General features: G+C 45.3%; 1 protein-coding gene, 1 long non-coding RNA gene and 1 pseudogene across 2 annotated transcripts; 2 read left to right on the top strand and 1 right to left on the bottom strand.

Moving 5' to 3' along the window:
- The first annotated feature begins 2,960 nt into the window (after positions 1–2,960).
- LOC147609160 (uncharacterized) lies at positions 2,961–4,178 on the top strand (annotated as a pseudogene).
- Positions 4,179–8,298: 4,120 nt separating this feature from the next.
- Positions 8,299–9,368, top strand: LOC147609159 (uncharacterized). The gene is made up of 3 exons (XR_015264220.1): positions 8,299–8,547; positions 8,698–8,757; positions 9,018–9,368. It is a non-coding gene; the product is annotated as an uncharacterized LOC147609159 (long non-coding RNA).
- An 8,878-nt stretch (positions 9,369–18,246) lies between these two features.
- LOC147609158 (uncharacterized) lies at positions 18,247–19,341 on the bottom strand. The gene has a single exon (XM_086787451.1). The coding sequence runs from the start codon at positions 19,110–19,112 to the stop codon at positions 18,420–18,422; it is 693 nt and encodes a 230-aa protein (XP_086643577.1). The 5' UTR covers positions 19,113–19,341; the 3' UTR covers positions 18,247–18,419.
- Between the last annotated feature and the right edge of the window lie 3,757 nt (positions 19,342–23,098).

Genomic DNA, 23,098 nt, shown 5'->3' with positions numbered 1-23,098 from the left:
GTCTTGCGTGCAAGGTACACACATGTACTCGCGACAGTGGAATTGAAAGAATAGGGTTCCAAGTAGCATCCTCCTCTGCGCGAGATGGTGCCTTGCTTTGATTGCAGCTCATAATTCCATTGAGCCAGACGTGCATACCCTTCCCTTTTTGTAATTGATTTGAGCCCTTTGCACTTGCCTGCTTACGACCTTTCACCTTGGTTGCTTGTTTGGCCTTCCCCACTGCGACACTTGGCATCCTTGGATGACAACAAAAGATGCATGGAAACAAAGTGTTAGCACCGCTTTTAGTTCCCAACATGCATTTGAGGGTCTTGAGATCACCACCAAGGTGCCACTCTATTTCAAAGTGACCAGTGCCAGGCACATGCAAGACTTCACCATTTGATTGCCTGTGTATCACTCCTTGAATACCTGTACGGGTGAAGTACCACCTTAGACTGTCATGGTCCTCGTGCGGAAGGGTCCATGCCGCCTGCCACCATATGTTCTTCTCAGACTGCACTCCAAAGTAATCTTGCTTGCGTCGCTTTGTGTGCAAGTTATTCTCCGCATCACCTGTTTCATCTTCGCCGTCTAAGCTCTTTCGCTTCAATGCCCTGCTCATGAGTGTCAGACTTGTACGTTCCACCCTTTGGCCCTTTACAACCTGACATTCATCCAATTTGAGGACAAATATAGCCTTTCCATCCGTCTCCTCTAATGTCATATCATAAAACTGAATCATAGCTCGTTGAAGCGCCTCCACCTCGACGTAAACATTGTTAAACTTGTTGTAAGCAAAATCTTTTGAATTTGACATTGGCATGCTACCATCCACCCATCTGTAGCCGCCTAGCAAGTCGGCAATATTGTTGTTTGCTGACTTCCTTGCCATAACTATACTGTATGGTGTTGGAAGTATAGATCGTGTCATTCCTTTGCCTCGTAGACGTGCTGTGATGCAAGTATACAAAGCCCTGTATCCCTTATCACTGATACCTGCTGTGTCGCACACAGTGAGCATGTCAATGGGACTGACAATCTGCTCGAATTCCTTGAGAAAATACTTTTGAATCCTGTCACGCAACGCACCATTTACTGGATTGGTTATCATATTGATTACTTTCTGCTCTGGAATAATGTGCTCAAGGATAGACTCCTCAGTATTGGAACAACCTAATATTGCTTTAGCACATTCCCTGGACATCACATAGTTCAGAGTCAATGACATAACTATATGAAAAAGGAATGTAATGCTAGTTTTGAAGCTGTGATTACCTTGTTTGACGCACACGTCGCTTGCGAGCCCCCCCATCTTTGGAAAGAAGACTCAGAGGCTTGCGCTTTCGCTGCCTTGCATTATATCCCACGGGGAGGTGAGTGAAATGATCGACACGTCGGCGAAGGTTCCGAGTTGAGTTTCGAAGACGGAGATAGTTCTCTATAGCTCGATCCCTCCTTTCCACACCTTTATCAAGCTTCATCTTCTGCTCTGCATCCTCCTTCTCTAGATCCTTGACTCGAGCCAGCATATGTTCTTTTGTGGCCATGAAAGTTGACGCACATTCTTCCTTTTCTGCCTTGCATAATTTTAGAAGCTTCCTGAGGTGATTTTGATTTGAGAGTTCCTGCAAGTACAAAGAATAGAGCCTCTGACAGTACCCTAAGAAACCATTATAACCATCACCCAAGAAGCGTACGACCTGCGTGATATTACGAAAAGGGGGAGGTGCACCAGTCTGTGGATCAAGGGGATAAATGCTTCCATCAGTCCAAAGATCAATGGCTTTTGCACCTTGAAGTCGTAGCACCTCAGCAGGAATACATCCCTTCGTTCGATTACTTCGCATTGTGGCATACTCCTCGTCTAAGTCCACGTGCAAGCGAAACTTTGATTGCTTGTTGGTGATGTCCCGTAGAGCCATTGTACCTAGCAAATGGAGATGGAGATGTAGATGGATACAGAGATGGAAATGTGGATGGTGATGGAGATGGAGATGTAGATGGATACAGAGATGGAAATGTGGATGGTGATGGAGATGATGGAGATGGAGGATGGAGGTGGAGGATGGAAATGTGGATGGTGATGGAGATGAAGATGGAGATGGTGATGGAGATGGAGGTGGAGGAGATGCAGATGGATATAGAGAAATGGAGGCCTTGAGGAGATAGATATGGAGAGCTTGCTAGTGATGGAGATGGAGAGCTTCAGCTTGCAAGGATGTGTAGATCTGTACCTTCACAGGAGGGGATGGTGAGCTCTTCCATGAGAGCTGGTGGAGAGGATGATAGATATGGAGAGCTTGCTAGTGATGGAGATGGAGAGCTTCAGCTTGCAAGGATGTGTAGATCTGTACCTTCACAAGAGGGGATGGTGAGCTCTTCCATGAGAGCTGGTGGAGAGGATGATGGAGTAGGAGGTCCAGATCTGCAGGCCATGGCTCCTAGAGAGAGAAAAAGAAGCCCTTACCCAAGTAAAACACCCTAAACGCGTTTTAGAGAGAGAGTGTAGAGAGAGAGTGGGATCTGCAGCACCTCCAAAAAGGGAGGGAACAAAGTGACGAAAATTTTCAAACATTCTTTGTGAAAGGTACTTCACTACAAGACAAAAAGGCATTTAGGTCCATATTCCTTCCCAAGGACAGAAGATCTAATGATTAGATTACCTTTAGGCCTATTTTTTTTTTTGTAGAAAAGGAAAAATGCATTTTCAGGCCTAGGCCACTAGCTTGGTCAAAGCTTGATTAGCATTTTAAGCATTTCACTAAGTGTCCAAATAAAAGGGCCCAAGAAGACCCCAAACAAGTCCTAATGAGAGCAGGATAAAGTAAATGGAGGAGATGACAGCAGAATTAACCAAGTACAGGCAGAAGGCAATTGAGCTGGAGGCCAAGTTAGATTTGGAAAGAGGCAAAGTCATGGGACTGTCAAGGCCAAGTTAGATTTGGAAAAAGGCAAAGTCATGGGACTGTCAAGGCAACTCATTGACAAAGATCAAGCATTGGAAAGAGTCACAAAGTAATATGAAGAGAAGCTCAAAGACAAAGAGCTGCAGCTCAGCATGGTGACTAAAGCCCAAGCACTAAGCAATCAGAGGGCAATACAAGCGGAGACAACTATGAATGAATTTTTGGCAAATCCTCTAGCTGGCATGCCAATGCCCGGAAGCGCTCAAGATGAGAAGATCAAAGAGCTAAAAAAGACAATAGATATGCACAAGATGACAAAAGGGTTAATGATGAACAAACATACCAAACAAATGGAGAAGAAGGATAAAGAAGTAGCGGAGCTCAAGGCAGAGCTAACAAAGTTAAGAAATATGCTTGTGGATCTTGAGAACCAACAGCTAACAAGGCCAAGCCAGCCACCAATAATAGCTCCTGAATTGCCTATCTACATGGAGCCTCTCGACATTGATATGCCAGGGCCAAGCGGAAGCAGTGAGGCTGCAACTCAAGAAGAAGAGTAGGTAGACTACTCTGTTGGCAGGGTACTCAATGGCTGATCCAAGAGAGACATATTTAGAGCAAGAGCTCAGAGACAGAATAGCCCGCCAAAACGATGTAATCATCAGGGAATGCATGGAATGGGAGAGAAGAATACTGAAATCAGCTTGCATCACCTATCTCATAGCTGAAGAAATACATAAGGATTATCATATGCCGACCCTCCCATTCCCTCTGCTCAAACAAGAGGTACAGTTGATGAAAGCCAAGTACAGGCTGGAGTGCCCTACAAATGAGCTCGGCGGCTATCAGAATATCCCTGTGACAGAGTACAAAGTGACAGAGATAGAAAACAATCAATTAAATTGGAGAGTGATCTGGTTAAAGAAGTTTCCAAAGAACAAGTACCACTACTTGGCGGCACCTCAAGCACTGAGGATTGATCCTACCTTCTGCCCAATCAAGCGCAGAAGGAATTGGGAGAGTTTTTAGAGGTATACTAACAGGGAGAGGAACACATGGCTGAACTACCCAACACTGCCATCTCCTGCCAGAGGCCGCCAGCCAACTAAAAAATATATGGTAGACACTTTGAATGGGGTAATTGAACAGCTCAAAGGGATCCCTGATTTGGCGTGCATCATGCTATGCAAAATTGCTAACATGATATGCACTTGTATCACAAAGTTCAATGATTTAGAGAAGACCGGCCATCCATGGACAAAGTTTTTTGAAGGTGGTATCTGTTAGCACTTTCATCCCCAGTTTCTGCTCTGTATGGTGCCCATTTGGTCCCCTTTTGCATGGCCCTTGCTTGTGGGCTGGCCACCCCTTTTTTAGTATTTTTCTGGGATTTTTCCCAGCCATTCTGGCATTTTTCTAGGGAGCCATGTCCAACAGCTCCAGTCGGCCTGTTTCTATGCTCCAGTCGGCCAGCTCTTCCCCACTATAAATAGTGGGTGCTGGCCTCTCATTTTTCATAGAGTCTTGTACTTGTTTGCTCCCTCACTTATGAGACTATCACTGTCTCTTGCTTGGGACTGTTTTGGTTCAGTATATTCAGCATAGTTTGCTCCATATCTCTCTCTCTCTTGCACTCTCTGTTCAGCACATTCTAGTGCCACTCTGCTTCCGCTCTGTGCACTCTTTCATGGTATCATCGCTCTAGGTTTAGCAACCTTTCTGCTGCCCCAGATTCAGCCCTGTTTTCAGCACCTTCTCCTCTGCGTTTTCTTCTCAACGGCGGTGTCTCAACCCAAGAAGGATGATGGAATTCTTCTCTTAGCAGGTACTCGGCGTATACTTGCTCTTGTGACTTCTCAGTCACGGTCTTGGATTGTTGATAGCGGTGCTACTGCTCATATGACACCCCATCGAGATTGGTTCGAGGACTTCACTGCCAGATCAGGCGAGATCACTCTGGGTGATTCTTCTTCTGTGCCAGTGCATGGTCATGGCACTATCCCCATCTTCCGTTCTGAAGAGGACAAGAGGTACTTCTCTGATGTTCTGTATATTCCAGATTTGGCTTTTAACCTTTGGTCAATGAGTGCTCTTACAGCTCAGGGTGCGGAGGTGATCTTTTCTCGTTATGAGATTACCATTCGTGATAAAGCGACTGGTAGCATCTTGGCTCAGGGAGTCCAAGATAGTGGTCTCTACAAACTGACTGCTCTGCTTTCCTCTGGTGCTTCTTCTGCTCTTTGGCATGCTCGGTTTGGCCATTTGAGCTATCAGCTTCTGCAGCGAGCTTCGAAGGATGGGTTGGTTGATGGATTACCAACCATCAAGGCTCCATCTTCTCCTTGTTCCTCTTGTTTACAGGGGAAGCAGCACCGAGCCGCCTTTCCGAAGGAGGCGACACACAGATCTTCGACATCACTTGCTCTCATTCATGCAGACTTATGTGGTCCTATGAGTACCGCGTCTTTGAGTAAGGCGTTGTACATGCTCGTGATGGTGGATGATTTTACCAGATATACTTGGGTTTTCTTTCTGAAGACCAAGGATGAGACTTTTCATCACTTCTGTGATTGGAAAGCCGAGGTGGAAAAAGAGACCGGTCACTCGGTCAAGGCTCTCAGGACCGATGGAGGGGGTGAGTTTACATCCCAGGAGTTTCAGCAATATTGCAAGACACATGGCATTCGGAGACAGCTTACTACTGCATATACTCCATCTCAGAATGGAGTTGCCGAGAGGAAGAATAGGACCATTATGGAGATGGCCCGTGCTATGCTTGAGCATTCTTCATTACCTCGACGTTTCTGGGCTGAGGCAGCTTCCACTGCTGTCTACATTCAGAATAGGTCTCCTACTGCTGCTCTTCCCGACAAAACTCCATATGAGGCTTTCCATGGTGAGAAGCCCTCCGTTGTTCATTTCCGGATATTTGGATGTACCGCGTATATTCATGTGCCTAAGGAGCACCGCTCCAAGTTGGACTCGAAGTCTCAACGCATGACTTTTCTCGGATACAGCACTGTGTCCAAGGCATATCGTCTTTATGATCCTCAAGCCGGTAAAGTTGTTGTGAGCCGTGATGTGGTGTTCGACGAGACTCCTACATCTTCAGAGGGGGGTGGTGAGCTTCTTCTTCCTGCACCTCCTCCTACTACTCCTCCTCCTGCTCCCGCTGTTACTGTTACACCTCCAGCTGAGGATTCTCAGTCAGATGATGATGACCCTGCTCCTCCTCCGGCGAGTTCGAGCAGATCTGTACCTGGTTGGTATTATCAGACAGTTCGTGACTCTGGGTTACGTGAGCTTCCTTCTGCTCCTTCGCCTGGTTCTCTTCGGCGTTCTTCCAGAGTTACAGGGAAACAAATTCATGAGGGCAACATGTTTGTTAATTATGCTCTTATGTCTACAATCATTAATGGTCCTTCTGATCCCACTTCTGTAGACGAGGCTCTTTCACATGAGTCTTGGCGTCATGCTATGCAGACAGAGCTGGATGCTATCGAACGGAATGGCACTTGGATTTTGGTGCCTCGGCCTCTGCAGCGCAAGGTGATTGGTGTGCGTTGGATTTTCAAATCAAAGTTCCGAGCTGATGGCAGCTTGGACAAGCACAAGGCGAGGTTGGTTGCCAAGGGTTATGCTCAGCGCCCTGGTGTCGACTTCGATGAGACTTTCGCTCCAACGGCCCGAATGACTACCATTCGCACCGTTCTTGCACTTGCAGGACATCATAGATGGCCCGTTTTCCAGATGGACGTCAAGTCGGCTTTCTTGAATGGAGAGCTTACACAGGAGGTTTATGTTGATCAGCCGCCAGGATTTGTTGTTCCGGGCAAACAGGATCATGTGTACCGGCTGAAGAAGGCTTTATATGGTCTAAAGCAGGCTCCGCGGGCTTGGTACCAGCGGATTGATGAGTTCTTTCAGAAGCTCGGCCTGCGCCGTTCTCATGCAGATTCGAACCTTTATATCCTCCTTGAGAGGGGGTTGATTGTTATCATTGTGGTCTATGTTGATGACCTCATCTTTACAGGTTCTTATTCTGTGCGGATCCGTTCTGTTATGGATGCTTTGGAGACAGAGTTTGAGATGACGGATCTGGGCCTCTTGCACTATTTTCTTGGCTTTGAGATTTGGCAGACCTCGAAGGGCATTTTCTTCTCTCAGCAGTAGTACACTCGGGAGATTCTCGACAGATTTCAGATGACTGGATGCAAACCAGTATCTTCTCCTTTGGATATTGGTGAGAAGCTTTCTTCACTTGATACTTCTCCAGGGACTGATCAAGGACAGTATCGGGTTCTCGTCGGTTGTTTGGTATGGTTGACCTACTCCCGATTGGACATATGCTTCGCAGTCAGTTTATTGAGTTCCTTCTCATCCAAACCCCGTCAGCAGCATTGGCGGTGTGCTCTCAGAGTTCTTCGGTACTTACGTGGCACTCTGGATTTTGGCATCTTTTATGGCCAAGGACGCACTCTTGTTGGATGGTCTGACTCAGACTGGGCTGGAGATCCAGATACACGGCGTTCGACCACTGGTTGTGTTTTTTCACTTGGGTCTGGAGCCATTTCTTGGAGCAGTAAAAAGCAGCCTACTGTGGCGCTTTCCTCTACCGAGGCGGAGTACCGTGCAGTTTGCTATGCTGCATGTGAGGCGATATGGTTGCGGAGATTATTGGAGGAGCTTGGCTGTCCTCCTACCGGATCTACTCTTCTTTGGTGTGACAATCAGAGTTGCACCGCCATCGCCAAGAACCCTGTGTTTCATGCTCGTACGAAACACATTGAGATTCAGTATCACTATGTTCGTGAACGGGTTCTTGCTGGAGATTTGCGTTTGGAGTATTGTCCTTCCGCAGAGAATGCTGCAGATTTGTTCACCAAGCCGGTTTCTCAGGCTTCCTTGGCTCCTCATCTTCGGATTCTCGGAGTTTGTTCAGCATCTGGTGCTGAGAGGGGGTGTTAGCACTTTCATCCCCAGTTTCTGCTCTGTATGGTGCCCATTTGGTCCCCTTTTGCATGGCCCTTGCTTGTGGGCTGGCCACCCCTTTTTTAGTATTTTTCTGGGATTTTTCCCAGCCATTCTGGCATTTTTCTAGGGAGCCATGTCCAACAGCTCCAGTCGGCCTGTTTCTATGCTCCAGTCGGCCAGCTCTTCCCCACTATAAATAGTGGGTGCTGGCCTCTCATTTTTCATAGAGTCTTGTACTTGTTTGCTCCCTCACTTATGAGACTATCACTGTCTCTTGCTTGGGACTGTTTTGGTTCAGTATATTCAGCATAGTTTGCTCCATATCTCTCTCTCTCTTGCACTCTCTGTTCAGCACATTCTAGTGCCACTCTGCTTCCGCTCTGTGCACTCTTTCAGTATCTACCTGCACACACGCTCAATCAACAGCGTAAAGCAGGTATCTGCAATTTGAGAGGCTGATGCCTGTCTTCATGCGTCTTCATGTCCTAAACTTATCACTCTCTGGCTTTATGATGTCCGTTTACAGACCTTTCTCCGATCAACTGCAGGATAAAAAGACAGACAACTTAGCAATGGCGGTCCCTCCAGTTCTTCTGCACAAGGAGCTCTCCTCTGCGATCTTCTACCTCCCATAGTCTCTATTAGCTTGCTCATCCACCTCTTATTGTCTGTCAGAAAACAGGTATGTCTGCAATATTTGGCGAAATTCAATTCATCTTGCATTCCTTCTCCTTGTCTTGATTATCCATTTCGTTTGCATAGATTATTTGTAAAGGCCTCGTTTATCAGCCTATCTACCTGCACAACTTATCTTTATGATGTCCATTTACAGACCTTTCTCCGATCGTCTGCAGTCGGCAAGCTTATCAACCTCTCATCATCTGTTGAGCAAGTATGTCTGCTAAAACACTTGATCTTGCATTAAATCACAATTAAAAAGCAAAAAGGAAGCTTTTTGTTTTAAGCGAATAAAACAATTCTAAAAACGCAAGTTTCTGTTGAGCAAGTATGTCTGCTAAAACACTTGATCTTGCATTAAATCACAATTAAAAAGCAAAAAGCAAGCTTTTTGTTTTAAGCGAATAAAACAATTCTAAAAACGCAAGTTTCTGCTTTAAGCTTGTGTTTATTGTTTCTATTTTTAAATGTCAGTTATGGCAGCCTTTAAGGCAACCACGCCCCTCCAAGAAACCACCAGACATAACATTAGGTGGACAAAAGGTGCAGATTCGCAAGTCTTCATAGTGGAAAAAATGCCATTGTCAGCTGAGCAAATTGATGTTTCGCCTCCACAGAATCAGACTTTTCTTCTTGTGGAGCCTGGGGAATCAGAGTTGAGGCATGAGTTGAGGGCCTTACAGAAAAGAGTAGACGAACTGGAGGCAGACAGACGGCAAAGAAATGAAGAACTTTACAGGCCGCTATTTGCTACCAGAGAATTAGCAATTGTCAGTTTGCTGATGCGTCAGAGAGATAGGCTTGATGAACTTGTCTCCAAAGAGATAGAGGCTAAGGCAAACGAAGTGCAGAAAGATCTCAAATTCACAAATCGCAAGGAACGCAAGGAGGCCAAAAAAGCTTTTCTGAAGCAGTTTGGAGGAGAGCACACAATGTCGTACTTTCAACTCGCTAGAGCCAGCGAGAACAGTGACAAACAAGCGTTCTTTGAGGTCCTTGCAGCTGCAGAGCAAAAGTTTTTGGATGAATATGAATATGAGGGATTCAAGTATGATGAATCTATCAATGTAAGGGACAGTATGCGAGCACTAAGGTCTGCAAAAAAAATTCAAGGATCAAAATGCAGGTCATCTTTTTGACTACAACTACAGGGAGAAAGGGAGAGAGTCTGTGTAACAACAACGCAGGGCATGGAAGGTGCAAGCTTCTGTCTTGTTAGACTTGCAGATTGTTGTGAACAAAGATTGGCTATTAGGAGATCATTTTAAAACCCTTGGGAATCCTAAAAGGGGGACTTTGGCACTAGAAATAGCAAAAAGAATTCAAGAGCTGGAGAATGAATCAGGATTCAACATAAATGAATTGGCTGAACAAATGCCTTAAGACTGTTCATTTGGTGCTTTTCAACAAAAATGTACATCTTGTACATACTTGCATGTCAATCATCAGCGTCAAGGTTCATTGACAGGTGTATGTAGCCTGGTCTTCTTGTGTACCAATTATGCAGATGCATGGTCTCCTTACACTGATATATTGGTCTTCTTGTGTACAAATTAATCATGTGCTTAGACTCCTCACATTGATATATATATCAGTTACTTGAAATGTATGTAGCTTGTTAAGTACAGTTTTTATTCAGTTCCCAATGAAATTAAAAATTTGTGTGAGGCTCTTGATTTTGTCAGCATGGACTCGGTCTACAAGACCTCGCAGCATACCCCCTAACCATTTTAAGTCATGGGCTTTGTCCCCTCGTTCCAATAATCAGTTCAGTCAATTTAAGTTATTGGTTTTTAAAAGTTTTAATAGTAATGTCATAGTAGCTTCAATTAACTAGCGTGTTATCAGCTATATTCAAGAGTCACCGTTGAATGGTTGTGTCAAAGTACATGGTTTTGTCAAGGCTTTCCATTGTGTGATTTTTTATTTCTGATTCCTAAGGTGCCAGGTTTTTTAGTGTAACAGTGAACATGATCATATGGCATTAATGTGTAATTTAAAGTGTGTTGTATTAAATTACAAGCTAATTGTCACAGAGATTAATAAGTGAAAGATAAACTTTTTGCTTAATCAAAATCATGTGTTGGTGGTGTTTTTGGAAGTGACCGATGTCTGGTTGTAAGGGTACTTGGAAGTTAGAATTGGGCATTTTTTGTTAATCACAACTGGTATGCTTCTATTAATCTCATCTTCAGTACGTGTATTCATTATTTGCACACTTTTGTGGATCCAAGAGTAGCAGTGCCATGGCATTATAGCTTTTACAGGTGTCGATTTCTTGAAGCTATCACAAGCAACCATTTTGAATAAAATTAGCCGCATGACAAACAAGTGCCTATCTAAGAAGCCTCCAGGGCCCGGGGCTTCGCAAAGATGATCTCAATGTTACAAAAAGATACTAATGGTCTGCATAGGTAAGCATGTGACAGTAGGGCACCCCCATCCTGTTTATGGTTTTGTTGGCACTGCCTGGACAATGGAGTGCGTTGTATTGATTCAACTTTGGCCTGCCGAGGGAGGTATTAGCGTTGGTACATTTTTTGGTTCTTTGAGATGGCACTCTCTCACTGGATGATGAGAGTTTCCATAATGGTGCCTCGATCTACTGTCTTTCTTGAGACTGGGACACGTCTCCTAGTTCTAGAGTCCTTGCATGATTTTACTGCGTACTGATTTTACTGGGCATGGATGGTTGGACAAGAGGGTAGCTCTGTAGAAAGAAGAGAGCTCCTCTACCTGGCCTTAAGGCTGTCTAAGTGTGCTTGCTGTCTGTGGACTCGATGTTGACAAAGAATGCTGCTAGCCCCTGCATCTCTCTCTCTTGCCACTGCAGCGGCAATGCAGGGGCAGGGCGGCTCTCAAGATTGGTAACTTCGATGTCCCGCAATGCGAATGCAGACATGACCTTGCAGAGATTGGTGGGCCCATTGGGCAGCGCAAAGGCGATGGTGGTCTTGCAAGGGATAAGCGGGTCTGGCGGGGATGAGGGCCATCGTGCCAGTTGTAGAAAGCGCGTGATGTTATGTGAGTGGTAGATACTACCCTTGTCGCCTCCTGACAGGCTGCTCATGTCTTTGGCCTTCACACAATTCGTTCTGGCATTCAAGATGCAAGATGGGCTCGATGGAACGAGAAGGGCGGCATTCGTGGTGTCTTCTTCTTCTTTGGCTCAGAGTCTCACAACAATGTGAGAGGGCTTGTGGATGGCCAATAAACCGGCGGAGATCTGAGATAGAGGCGCTGGGGTGGGCGAGAACGTAGTGATTTACAACTATGTGAAGACGATGGAGGTCGTAATTGTGATGTCACATTTCTTGTGGGATTTCGCCTGACTCAGGCACTAGAGGAAGCCATAGCTTGGGGTAGTATAGGAGGAGAATGTGGGTGCAAGACAGCCATTTAGAAGGCTATGGAGGATTTGGAAGAAAGGAATACGAATGAGAACAAACAGGAACAGCGAGGAGCTTGATCTGGACAAGTAGGGAATCTGATGAGAAATGATCTTGATATACAATGTGCTCAGTGCTCATTGTGTTTACGCCCACTTTGTGGATCCCCTTTCCCCGAAAACGCACATCCCTTCGAGTAAAATCACTATGCTGTTGCTAATTATGGCCACATGAGCAGCAGCACTTCTGAGGAGGAGGAGGATGGCTTTGTTTGCCATTGCTGCAGCAGAAGCTTTGGATCACGGGACGCCCCCACTTCGCACCTACTTCGACGTTGCGGATTTCTGAACCACAACACCCTCCATAACCACCTTCGTTCCAAACTTCACCATGCCGCAGACATACTTTGCCCCCCATGCGATTCTGGCTTCGTCACACCCTCTTCGCCGTTGCGAATTTCTGAACCACAACACCCTCCATAATGAAAAGATTTAGGGGGAGAGGGGTACTTCCTCACTCAACAAGTAGAGAAGGCACAAGAGGTGGAAGACTGAAATCTGTTTTCTTCTCCTTCTCACAAATGCATAATACAAAGAGATAAGAGTACATACTATATAGAAAGTACTCTACTACTAAAACACACACGGGCCATAGTGTGAACCCGACCATATGAGCTGGCGCTATAACTATGCCATGACTCTAGTACATAAAGTAGAACAGGCTGTCAATCACTGGCAAAGCTGCAAGCGTGTCATCCACCAAACGCGCCAGTGATATAAGTGCGGAACGGTCACCCAGACGACTGACCAGTGTCGGTGTCGGTGCTAGTTGAGCTTGATATCTCAACACTCCCCCTCAAGCTCAAATCCAACTCCTGTACTCCAAGTGAAGCTCTAAATCGATGGAGCTTCTCCGTACCCAATGCTTTGGTGAAAATGTCAGCCACCTGATCCTGTGTGCTGACATAAACAAGGTCAATGTCACCTGACAAGACCTTCTCTCTAACAAAGTGATAGTGGACCTCTATATGCTTTGTGCGAGCATGATAGACTGGGTTCTTGGCCAACTGTATACTGCTGATGTTGTCACAATAAATGACAACCTGTCTATCCACTGATAGACCCAAATCTGTTAGTAGCTTCTGCAACCAAGCTACCTCACAAGCTGCCATAGCAGCACCCCTGTACTCGGCCTCTGTACTAGATAAAGCAACCGTAGGCTGCTTCTTGCTGCTCCAAGTCACAGCAGCACTCCCAAATGAAAACATGAAGCCACTGGTAGATCTCCTGTCTGAAATGCTACCAGCCCAATCAGCATCTGTGTACCCATGTACATGTATCTCTGCCCCAGCCTCATAAAAGAGTCCACAATGCAATGTAGACTTCACATACCTAAGTATGCGTCTAGCTGCATCCAAATGTGGCTTCCGTGGAGCCTGCATAAACTGGCTCACCAATCCCACAGCATAACTCAAATCTGGCCTCGTAATAGTCATGTAGATCAAGCTACCCACTATGCGCCTGTACATAGTAGGATCCTCCATGATCTCACCTGTGTCCGCACTCAACTTGCCATTCTGATCCAATGGCACTGAAATAGGCTTACAGCCTGTCATACCATACTTGGACAACATGTCCAAGCCATACTGCCGCTGCAGTAACCAAATGCCTTGTGGTGACCTAATCACCTCAATGCCCAAGAAATATCTGAGCTCCCCCAGATCCTTCATGACAAACTTCTGCTTAAGAAGAATCTTCACATCATCAATCTCTGCATCATGGTCCCCCGTAATGATCAAGTCATCTACATAGATGACAATAAGCACCACTCCTCTATGAGTGTGTCTCACATACAGTGAGAAATCTGCATTGGCTACATGAAAGCCAATAGTGACAAGATACTCAACAATCTTGTCCAACCATGCTCTGGGTGCCTGTTTTAAGCCATACAAGGCTTTCTTCAACCTGCAAACAAACTCGGGGTGACCCACATCCTCATAACCAGGTGGCTGCAGCATATATACCTCTTCCTGCAAATCTCCATGCAAGAATGCATTCTTCACATCCATCTGATGTAAAGACCATTGCTTTGACGCAGCCACTGCTATCACGGCTCTCACAGTTGCCATCTAGGCAACCGGGCTGAAAGTCTCCTCATAGTCAATGCCGTAGGTCTATGCATAACCTTTGGCAACCAGCCTACCCTTATACCTGCTCACAGATCCATCTGCGTTGTGCTTTACCTTGTATACCCACTTACAACCAATTGCCTTCTTTTCCTCTGGCGATGGCACCAAATCCCAAGTCATATTTGCATCTAGGGCGGCCATCTCTTCATCCATGGCATCTTCCCAATTCTTATGCCCTAATGCATCCTCAAAACATGTGGGCTCGCTGTCCTGCACAACTCTAACCATATAAGCATAATGATGGGCTGCATATCCATCATATGTCAGCCTCTGAACTGGGTGTCTGACCCTCTCAGACCTGCGTACACCTGGATCACTCCTCGGTGTCTTCATGGCTGATTTTCGCACGCCAGGTGTGCGAATCGCTGGAATCCCAAATTCTTCATCTAGGCTCTGTTCGGAGCCACTAGACTCACCATCAACATGTGAGTAACCTGCTGAAAGGTCAGGCATAAAAGGCTGATCCACAACTTTCTCTTTTCCTTTCCGAGATACCTGTGTATCTGCTAAATTTCCTGCATTAGCAGGACTACCATTTTGTCTCAGCCTCCCATGGTCTACCAGTAGACTCACTGCTAGCGGACTCTCTCGGTCCACTAAGCACCTGTGATTGCTGCTGCTCAGCATTCTGAGCAACCACATTTTCCTGCACATCAGCCCCAACAGCATCTTTGGTAGATGCATACCAACTGCTCATCTCATCAAATACCACATCCCTGCTCACTCTCATCTCACGCGTGACAGGGTTATAACATCTATACCCTTTCTGCTCAAGGGAATAGCCAATAAAGATACACTTCTCAGCCTTCGGATCCAGTTTGGTTCGTACCTCATCCGGAACATGCACATATGCAATGCACCCAAACACTTTCAAGTGTGACAAATCTGGTTTTCTACCAGAAAACTTTTGTTCAGGCGTCATGCCATGAACTGCTGCAGTGGGGGTCCTATTCATTATGTAAACTGCAGTCGCAACTGCTTCAGCCCAAAAGTAATGAGGCATACTCTTCTCAGCCATTAGTACACGTGCAACTTCTGCAATGTGCCTATTCTTTCTTTCTGCAACACCATTTTGTTGCGGAGTATACCTGCATGTAAACTGCCTCTTTATGCCATGTTCAGTCAAGTAATCACTGAACGCATTGGAGAAATATTCTCCTCCACCATCAGACCTTAGGCATTTTATGTACCTACCTGTCTGCTTCTCAACCATAGCTTTGAAGCTCTGAAAATGAGTGAACACTTCACTCTTCTCCTTCATAAAGTAGACCCACACCTTTCTCGTGTGGTCATCAATGAATGAGACATAATAGTGGCATCCTCTAATTGATGCCGACTTTGTAGGCCCCCACACATCAGAATGTACCACATCAAGTGGCTTCATACTCACATTCCTATCCTTAGGAAATGCATGCTTTGACTGCTTTCCAAGCTGGCATGCTTCACAAACTCTGTTCATACCATCCACCTTAAACTTAGGCAGACCTGTAACAATTCCAGAAGTCTGCATAGACTTCAATCGCTGCACATTAGCATGTCCAATGCGTTTGTGCCAGATGTCAATATCTGCAATCACACCTGCACCATGTGCAAACATAGCAGCCTTTACCTCAGGCATGCTGACATCCAACGTAAACATTCTGCCATTTCTTTTGCCCTTTGCAACCAAGCGGCATTTGTTGCTAAAGTCTTCCACATAGCAACCTTGAGGATTGAACCTCACCTGTAAACCATGCTCAATCATCTGTCCAACAGAAACCAAATTCTTTGTGATATTTGGCACATGAAGTACATCGGAGAGATACTTCATTTTTCCATCCTGCATACATAAGGGCACTTTGCCAACATGAGCTATGGGGTGCGCTGTATCATCCCCAGTCTCCACATACCCTGGTCTTTCCAAATTCTGCATATCTCTAAACCATTCACCATGGCTAGTCATATGGTTAGAGGCACCAGAGTCTACATACCATACATCTGAACCACTTGCAGATGCATCCGTGCCCACTGAATTTAGCATATGCTGCACAACAAACAGCTGCTCACTTTTATCTTCATCCTGCTTGCTGGACGATGCATAGTTACCTTGCTGTAACTTGCCATTCTTCATATCATTCTGCTTTTTATAGCAGTCCTTTGACATGTGACCAAGCTTGCCACAATAATAGCATTCAATGCTATTTCCTGCATTTTGCCTTTGCCATCCACCTCGACCTCTTTGGCTCCCCCTGCCTCTAGACTGGCCTCTTCCACCTATGTTAGACTGAGAATCATTAGACTGTTGTTGTCCTTGATTCTGATTTCCTGATCTCCCTGAATTATTACCTCCTCGGCCACCTAACCGACCTCTGCCTCTACCTCTACCTGTATTTGAGTAGAAGGCCTGTTCCGTGCTCTTACTTGATGAGCCTTCATTTAGCCTCATCTCCTCACTGATCAGCAATGCAACCAGATCCTGAAAGTTAGGAAAATTTTCCCTAACACCAATAGAAGTCTGAAATGGCTTGTAATCACGTCCAAGCCCGTTCAAAGCAACGGAAACCATATCATCATCATCTGTAGTGACTCCAATAGAGCCTAGGGAATCCACAATCCCCTTTATCTTCAGGGCATACTCATTTATGCTCAGGTTATTCTTCTTCACATTATGCAGCTCCTGCTTCAACTGCATCTTTCGTGCCTTGGTATTCGTGCTATACATGTTCACCAAGGTATCCCACGCTTCCTTAGGCGTCTCTGCATCCTGTATGTGGCCAATCATAGAGTCTGCAACACTAATTGAAAGCCAGTACATGACTTTCCTTGTCTTTTCATTCCATGCCTTATACTCCTTCAGCTCTTCTGCGGTCGGTGCATCTCCAAGCTCTGGTTCTTTCTCATCACCTGTGATGAAATCCCAGTAGCCCTTTCCCATAAGGAAATTAGTCATCCTAAATCTCCATGCCTGGAAATTATTCTTGTCCAGCTTCTCACTCACAATCTGAGAGATACTTTCAGACATTATGACCTGCACCAAACCAAATATGCACAGCAACTTTTGCTTGCAACCTGTGAAAACAGCTCACTTCTGTAATGAGCTCTGTAGCGATACTTGTTCCCAATTAGACTGTCACGGAATGTGACTAGAATGCATATACATGTATGTGGCAACACCTGTAGCACATGACACAGCAAATTTGTACTGCAACTCTGCACAGAACCAAAATTCGGGCATACACAGGCCGAATTCGTATTTTCACAGACTGTCTGCGAAAACCTTGCAGAGGCAAAACGGGCCCTGAAACGCGCCCGAAATGCAAATCTGGCCGCGAAAGATCAGTTCGGTCCTATGGGACCTCACAACTCCCTTTTATGTATTCCTCCTCCCAGAAGGAAACCTCAAACAGAGACCTCCTTGTCTCTCACTGCTGCCAGCTACCTGCAATGGTGTTGCTCCAAAATCAAATAGAGCAAGAGACTAAGTACCTCTTACCCGTGTACCGCTTTCCTTGCTTGCCTTGCTTGTTGCTCGAGCTCCTCCGCGAAGAACCGGCGCTCTGATACCATGAAAAGATTTAGGGGGAGAGGGGAGAGCAAGAGCACACACAAGCTATCTACTTCCTCACTCAACAAGTAGAGAAGGCACAAGAGGTGGAAGGCTGAAATCTGTTTTCTTCTCCTTCTCACAAATGCATAATACAAAGAGATAAGAGTACATACTATATAGAAAGTACTCTACTACTAAAACACACACGGGCCATAGTGTGAACCCGACCATATGAGCTGGCGCTATAACTATGCCATGACTCTAGTACATAAAGTAGAACAGGCTGTCAATCACTGGCAAAGCTGCAAGCGTGTCATCCACCAAACGCGCCAGTGATATAAGTGCGGAACAGTCACCCAGACGACTGACCAGTGTCGGTGTCGGTGCTAGTTGAGCTTGATATCTCAACACATAACCACCTTCGTTCCAAACTTCACCATGCCGCAGACATATTGTGATTCTGGCTTTGTCTCCGCCTCCAAAGCCCTAGAGAGGAAGAGAGAAATGAAATGAAATGAAATGTTATATTAAACATCTTCAAAAGGCCAAAATGACCTATGAGACCAAAAAGTTACATCCCAAAAGAATCTGATACTCTGTCTGAAGAATGCTATGCCTAGAAAGTAAAAAATGAACAAAGATCTGGATCTGCAATACATCAGAAGGTAAATGAAAGGGGTAGTAGAGTGAGGGGAATGAGAGCTAGATACTATCGAATACATCAATACACAGGAAGGGTAGGGGATCAGGGCTAGGACATCGTGTACAGCAGATCATCGCAAGATATCAAACATGGGTCTCTGCCGTAGGATGTCAATGTCCTCCATGCCAAGAGGCGTGACAGGTCGTGCTCGATGTTGATCAATAATGATCCTGATCCTCCTATGTAAGCATCTCCTGTGATGGGAGGATCCTTGTAGCCTGGGCCGTCTGGATCGCCCTAGCTGGATAGCTCTATCAAGTAATGTCCCATGTCTATCAGGTAGTGTCCCCTGTCTGTCATGTTGCTGAGTGGGGGTCATGAAGAAATCCGCGATCTGTCTCTGAGTAGGTCCTCTCTCAATGGGTCCTCTGCCCCTGAGGAGGGTCTCTCTGAGTCTGCGTATCTCCAGGAGATAAAGCTTCAGACATCTCTGATCACAGTAATCCATGACTCTGGCCAGTGGCCCAAAGCCCTCTCTGAATAAGGAGTGAAAGCGTCCTCTGACCTCATAGTATGTCGTACAACTGCATATGTAGTGCTCCTCTGTCTCTGGCTCAAAGTGACATACCTGGCAGACCCTCTCCTCGGGTGGTACTCCTCTGTATCGGCCTGTCTCTATCTCAAGATGGTGTGAAGAGGTGCGGATCTGGCCAATGACACACCTGAGCCCATGTGATAGATGTGTGTCCATGTAGCTGGGTCGTACTATGAAACCATCATCTGTGGTGTGAAGAAGATGCTCTCGATAGAAAGCCTTCTTCATCCCCAGTCTTCAATCCATACAAGGCTTTACGCAGCCTGCATACATAATCTGGGTGACCCACATCCTCATAGCCAGGTGGCTGATCCAAATAGACCTCTTCTTGCAACTCACCGTGCAAGAAGGCATTCTTTACATCCATCTGATGCAAAGTCCATCCCTTAGCCGCAGCCACCGCAATAACAGCTCTCACAGTTGCCATCTTGGCAACAGGACTAAATGTCTCCTCATAGTCAATCCCATATGTCTGAGCATATCCTTTGGCAACCAGCCTTGCCTTGTACCTTTCAATGCTTGCTCAATTTTCCTAGCAATGTTGTTGTTTCAGTCATTGACTTTGCAGAAAATTACACTTTCAAAATTCAGAACGAGATTCAATCCATGCATTGGTGGTCGACCCAAGTCACAATATTGGTGCACATTACCTATGTAAGAAAAGCAACAGGTGATGTTGAGAAGACACTGCATTTTTACATATCAGATGACAAGCAACATGATACATTATTTGTGCAACATTGTTTTATGCTTCACGATACGTGGCTGAAGAAACAAGGACTTTGTTTGCATCATCATTGGGTGTGGTCGGATGGTGCCGCTTCACAATTCAAAGCATGGAGACCTTACTACTTTGTGGCTCCCATCAGCCTTGTGCTTTACCTTATAGACCCATTTACATCCAATGGCATTTTTGCCCTCAGGCAATGGCACCAAATCCCATGTTTCATTCACATCAAGCGCAGCCATCTCCTCATCCATTGCATTCTCCCAATGCACATTACCAACTGCATCCTCAAAGTGTGTGGGCTCTACATCATGTACCACTTTTGCCATATATGCTCTGTGATGAGCAACATAGCCATCATACGTCAATCTCTGTACAGAATTCCTGGTCCTATTTGACCTACGCGGACCTGGATCGTTGCGAGGCGGTTTAACAGCCTCATTAGCTTTCTTCACTCCTAGTGTTCTAACAGCTGGAATACCAAACTCCTCATCAAGGCTCTGTTCAGAGCCATCTGAATCTACATCAACATGCGAATACCCTGAAGATGCATCACGCATACATAGGGGCTCATCTACCTTCTCTTTGCCTCTCCATGAAACATGTGGCGTACTTGGTGGAAAGACTTTTCCACGTAATCTGCCACTCCATGGTCTTTCACTAGACCCTTGACTTGGCGACTCTCTCGGTCCACTCAAAGTCTATGATTGCTGGCCTGTTTTCTGCGCAACCACTTGCTCTTTAACTTCAGTCCCAACACCATCTCTTACATCATTGTACCAGCTACTCATCTCATCAAAAACAACATCCCTGCTTACTCTCAACTCTCGTGTAACAGGGTTGTAACACCTGTATCCCTTTTGCTCAAGGGAGTAGCCCACAAATACACATCCAAAAACTTTCAGATGTGACAAATCTGGTTTTCTATTTGTAAACCTTTCCTCTGGCGTAACTTCATGTACAGCTGCTGTGGGGGTCCTGTTCATAATGAAACCGCAGTATGAACTGCTTCAGCCCAATAGTAATGAGGCAAGTTTCTCTCAGACATCAATGCACCTGCAATCTCTGCAATATGCATGTTCTTCCTCTCAGCAACACCATTTTGCTGCGGAGTGTACCTACATGTAAACTGCCTCTGAATCCGATTTTTCTGTAAGTAGTCACTGAACTCATTGGAGAAATACTCTCCCCCTCCATCTGACCTCAGATGCTTAATCTGCAAACCTGTTTCCTTTTCAGCCATGGACCAAAAATTCTTGAAGTAAGTGAACACCTCACTCTTCTCCTTCATAAAGTAAACCCACACTTTCCTAGTGTGCTCGGGGGGTGCACCTTAGAAAATTTAGTGTACCACGTGAGATCAACAAGAGAGGTTTTTCAATAAAATAAATTAAGAAAATTTAACAGGATTAAATTAACAGGAGGGGGTTTTTAATTCAATTTTTGAAAAAAATCCGTTAGTTCATAAGTTAAGAGGGGTTGTTTAATTAGGTAAAAAAATTTAGTTGAGGGATTCTTTTATTACCTCTTGAACGCACGTGATACGTAAGGTTTTCTAGTAGTGCACCCCCCGAGCTAGTGTGATCATCAATAAAGGAAACATAATACTTGCATCCACACATAGACGTAGTCTTCCTCGGCCCCATACATCTGAATGCACTACCTTAAGTGTGATCATCAATAAAGGAAACATAATACTTGCATCCACGCATAGACGTAGTCTTCCTCGGCCCCATACATCTGAATGCACTACCTTAAGTGGCTTCTTGCATATGTTTTTCTCATGTGGAAAAACATTCTTTGTCTGCTTTCCAAATTGGCATGCTTCACATACCTTGTGCATACCTCCCACTTTAAATCTGGGCAAACCTATAATAATCTCTTTTGACTGCATAGACCTTAAACGTTGCTCATTCACATGGCCAATGCGCTTATGCCAAATGTCTACATCAGCCACAACTCCTACACCTTGTGCAAACATAGTAGCTTTCACCTCAGGCATGTTCACATCCAGTGTAAACATTCTGCCCACTCGTTTTCCCTTTGCAACAACTCTGCAATCATCTTTGTAGTCCTCTACATAGCAGCCATCAGGATTAAAGCGAACCTGCAAACCCTGCTCAATCATCTGCCCAACTGAAACCAAATTCTTTGTTATATTGGGCACGTGAAGTACATTCTGCAAATACTTCATTTTGCCATCCTGCATAGACAGCGGTACTTGCCCAATGTGAGCGATCGGATGAGCCGTGTCATCACCTGTTTCCACATAACCTAGTGTTTCTGGGTCCTTCAGCTCTCTAAACCACTCTCCACGAGAAGTCATGTGGTTAGAGGCACCCGAATCCACATACCATACATCATTCTTTGTGGATAATCTGCAGTTACTGTATTCATCATGTGCTGCATAACAAATAAGTGCTCACATTTGTCTTCACCATGTCTGCTAGAAGACGCATAGTTATTCTGCTGCCTTTTGCCATGATTTCTGTTATCAGCCTTCTTCTTTGGATATTCTCTTGAGATATGTCCTTTCTCACCATAGTTATAACATTCAATGTTACTGCTGTAACCTGAATTACTGCTGTAACATGTATCCTGTCTGGAACCTCTGCCACGTCCTCTTTGGCTCCCCCTGCCTCGAGAGTGCTGGCCTCTACCACCTGAGTGTGCCTGCTGTTGCTGCGAATCATAAGACTGATTATGTCCCTGATTCTGTCCAAATCGGCCACCACCTTGACCTTTGTCACGACCTCTACCTCTACTAGAGTTGAAGTAGAAGGCCTGTTCTGAACTGTTCTTACTCTGAGAAGAAGATGTATCAAGACCCTTGTTCTTCTCCTCTAGAATAAGCATTGAAATCAGATCTGTAAAACAAGGGATGTTCTCCCTTGTGTTGATGGATGTCCTGAACTATTTGTACTGATCACCGAGACCATCCAAGCAGGCACCAACCAAATCATCATCATCAATAGTCACCTTAATAGACCCAAGAGCTTCAACAATGCTCTTGATCTTTAAGGCATAGTCATTAATGGACAGGTTATTACGCTTGATGTTATTCAACTCTGACTTTAGCTGCAACTTCCTTGCTTTGGTGTTTATCTCAAACATTTTGACCAGGTTCTTCCACGCTGTTGTAGGAGAGTCTGCATCCTGTATGTGACCATAGGACCGAACAGATCTTTCGCGGCCAGATTTGCGTTTCGGGCGCGTTTCGGGGCCCGTTTTGCCTTTGCAAGGTTTTCGCAGACAGTCTGTGAAAATACGAATTCGGCCTGTGTATGCCCGAATTTTGGTTCTGTGCAGAGTTGCAGTACAAATTTGCTGTGTCATGTGCTACAGGTGTTGCCACATACATATATATGCATTCTAGTCACATTCCGTGACAGTCTGATTGGGAACAAGTATCGCTACAGAGCTCATTACAGAAGTGAGCTGTTTTCACAGGTTGCAAGCAAAAGTTGCTGTGCATATTTGGTTTGGT

Source organism: Cibotium barometz, chromosome 51 (genome assembly GCF_041138505.1).
Source record: "Cibotium barometz isolate CiBa-2024 chromosome 51, ASM4113850v1, whole genome shotgun sequence".
Classification (NCBI taxonomy): Eukaryota; Viridiplantae; Streptophyta; class Polypodiopsida; order Cyatheales; family Cibotiaceae; genus Cibotium; species Cibotium barometz.
The sequence above is the reverse complement of the archived record's forward strand: the minus strand, read 5'-3'. Positions and strand labels throughout refer to the sequence as shown.

Coding starts and splice junctions, on each gene's coding strand:
- LOC147609158 (XM_086787451.1), bottom strand. CDS start 19,112: ATGAAGAAGGCTTTCTATCGAGAGCATCTTCTTCACACCACAGATGAT.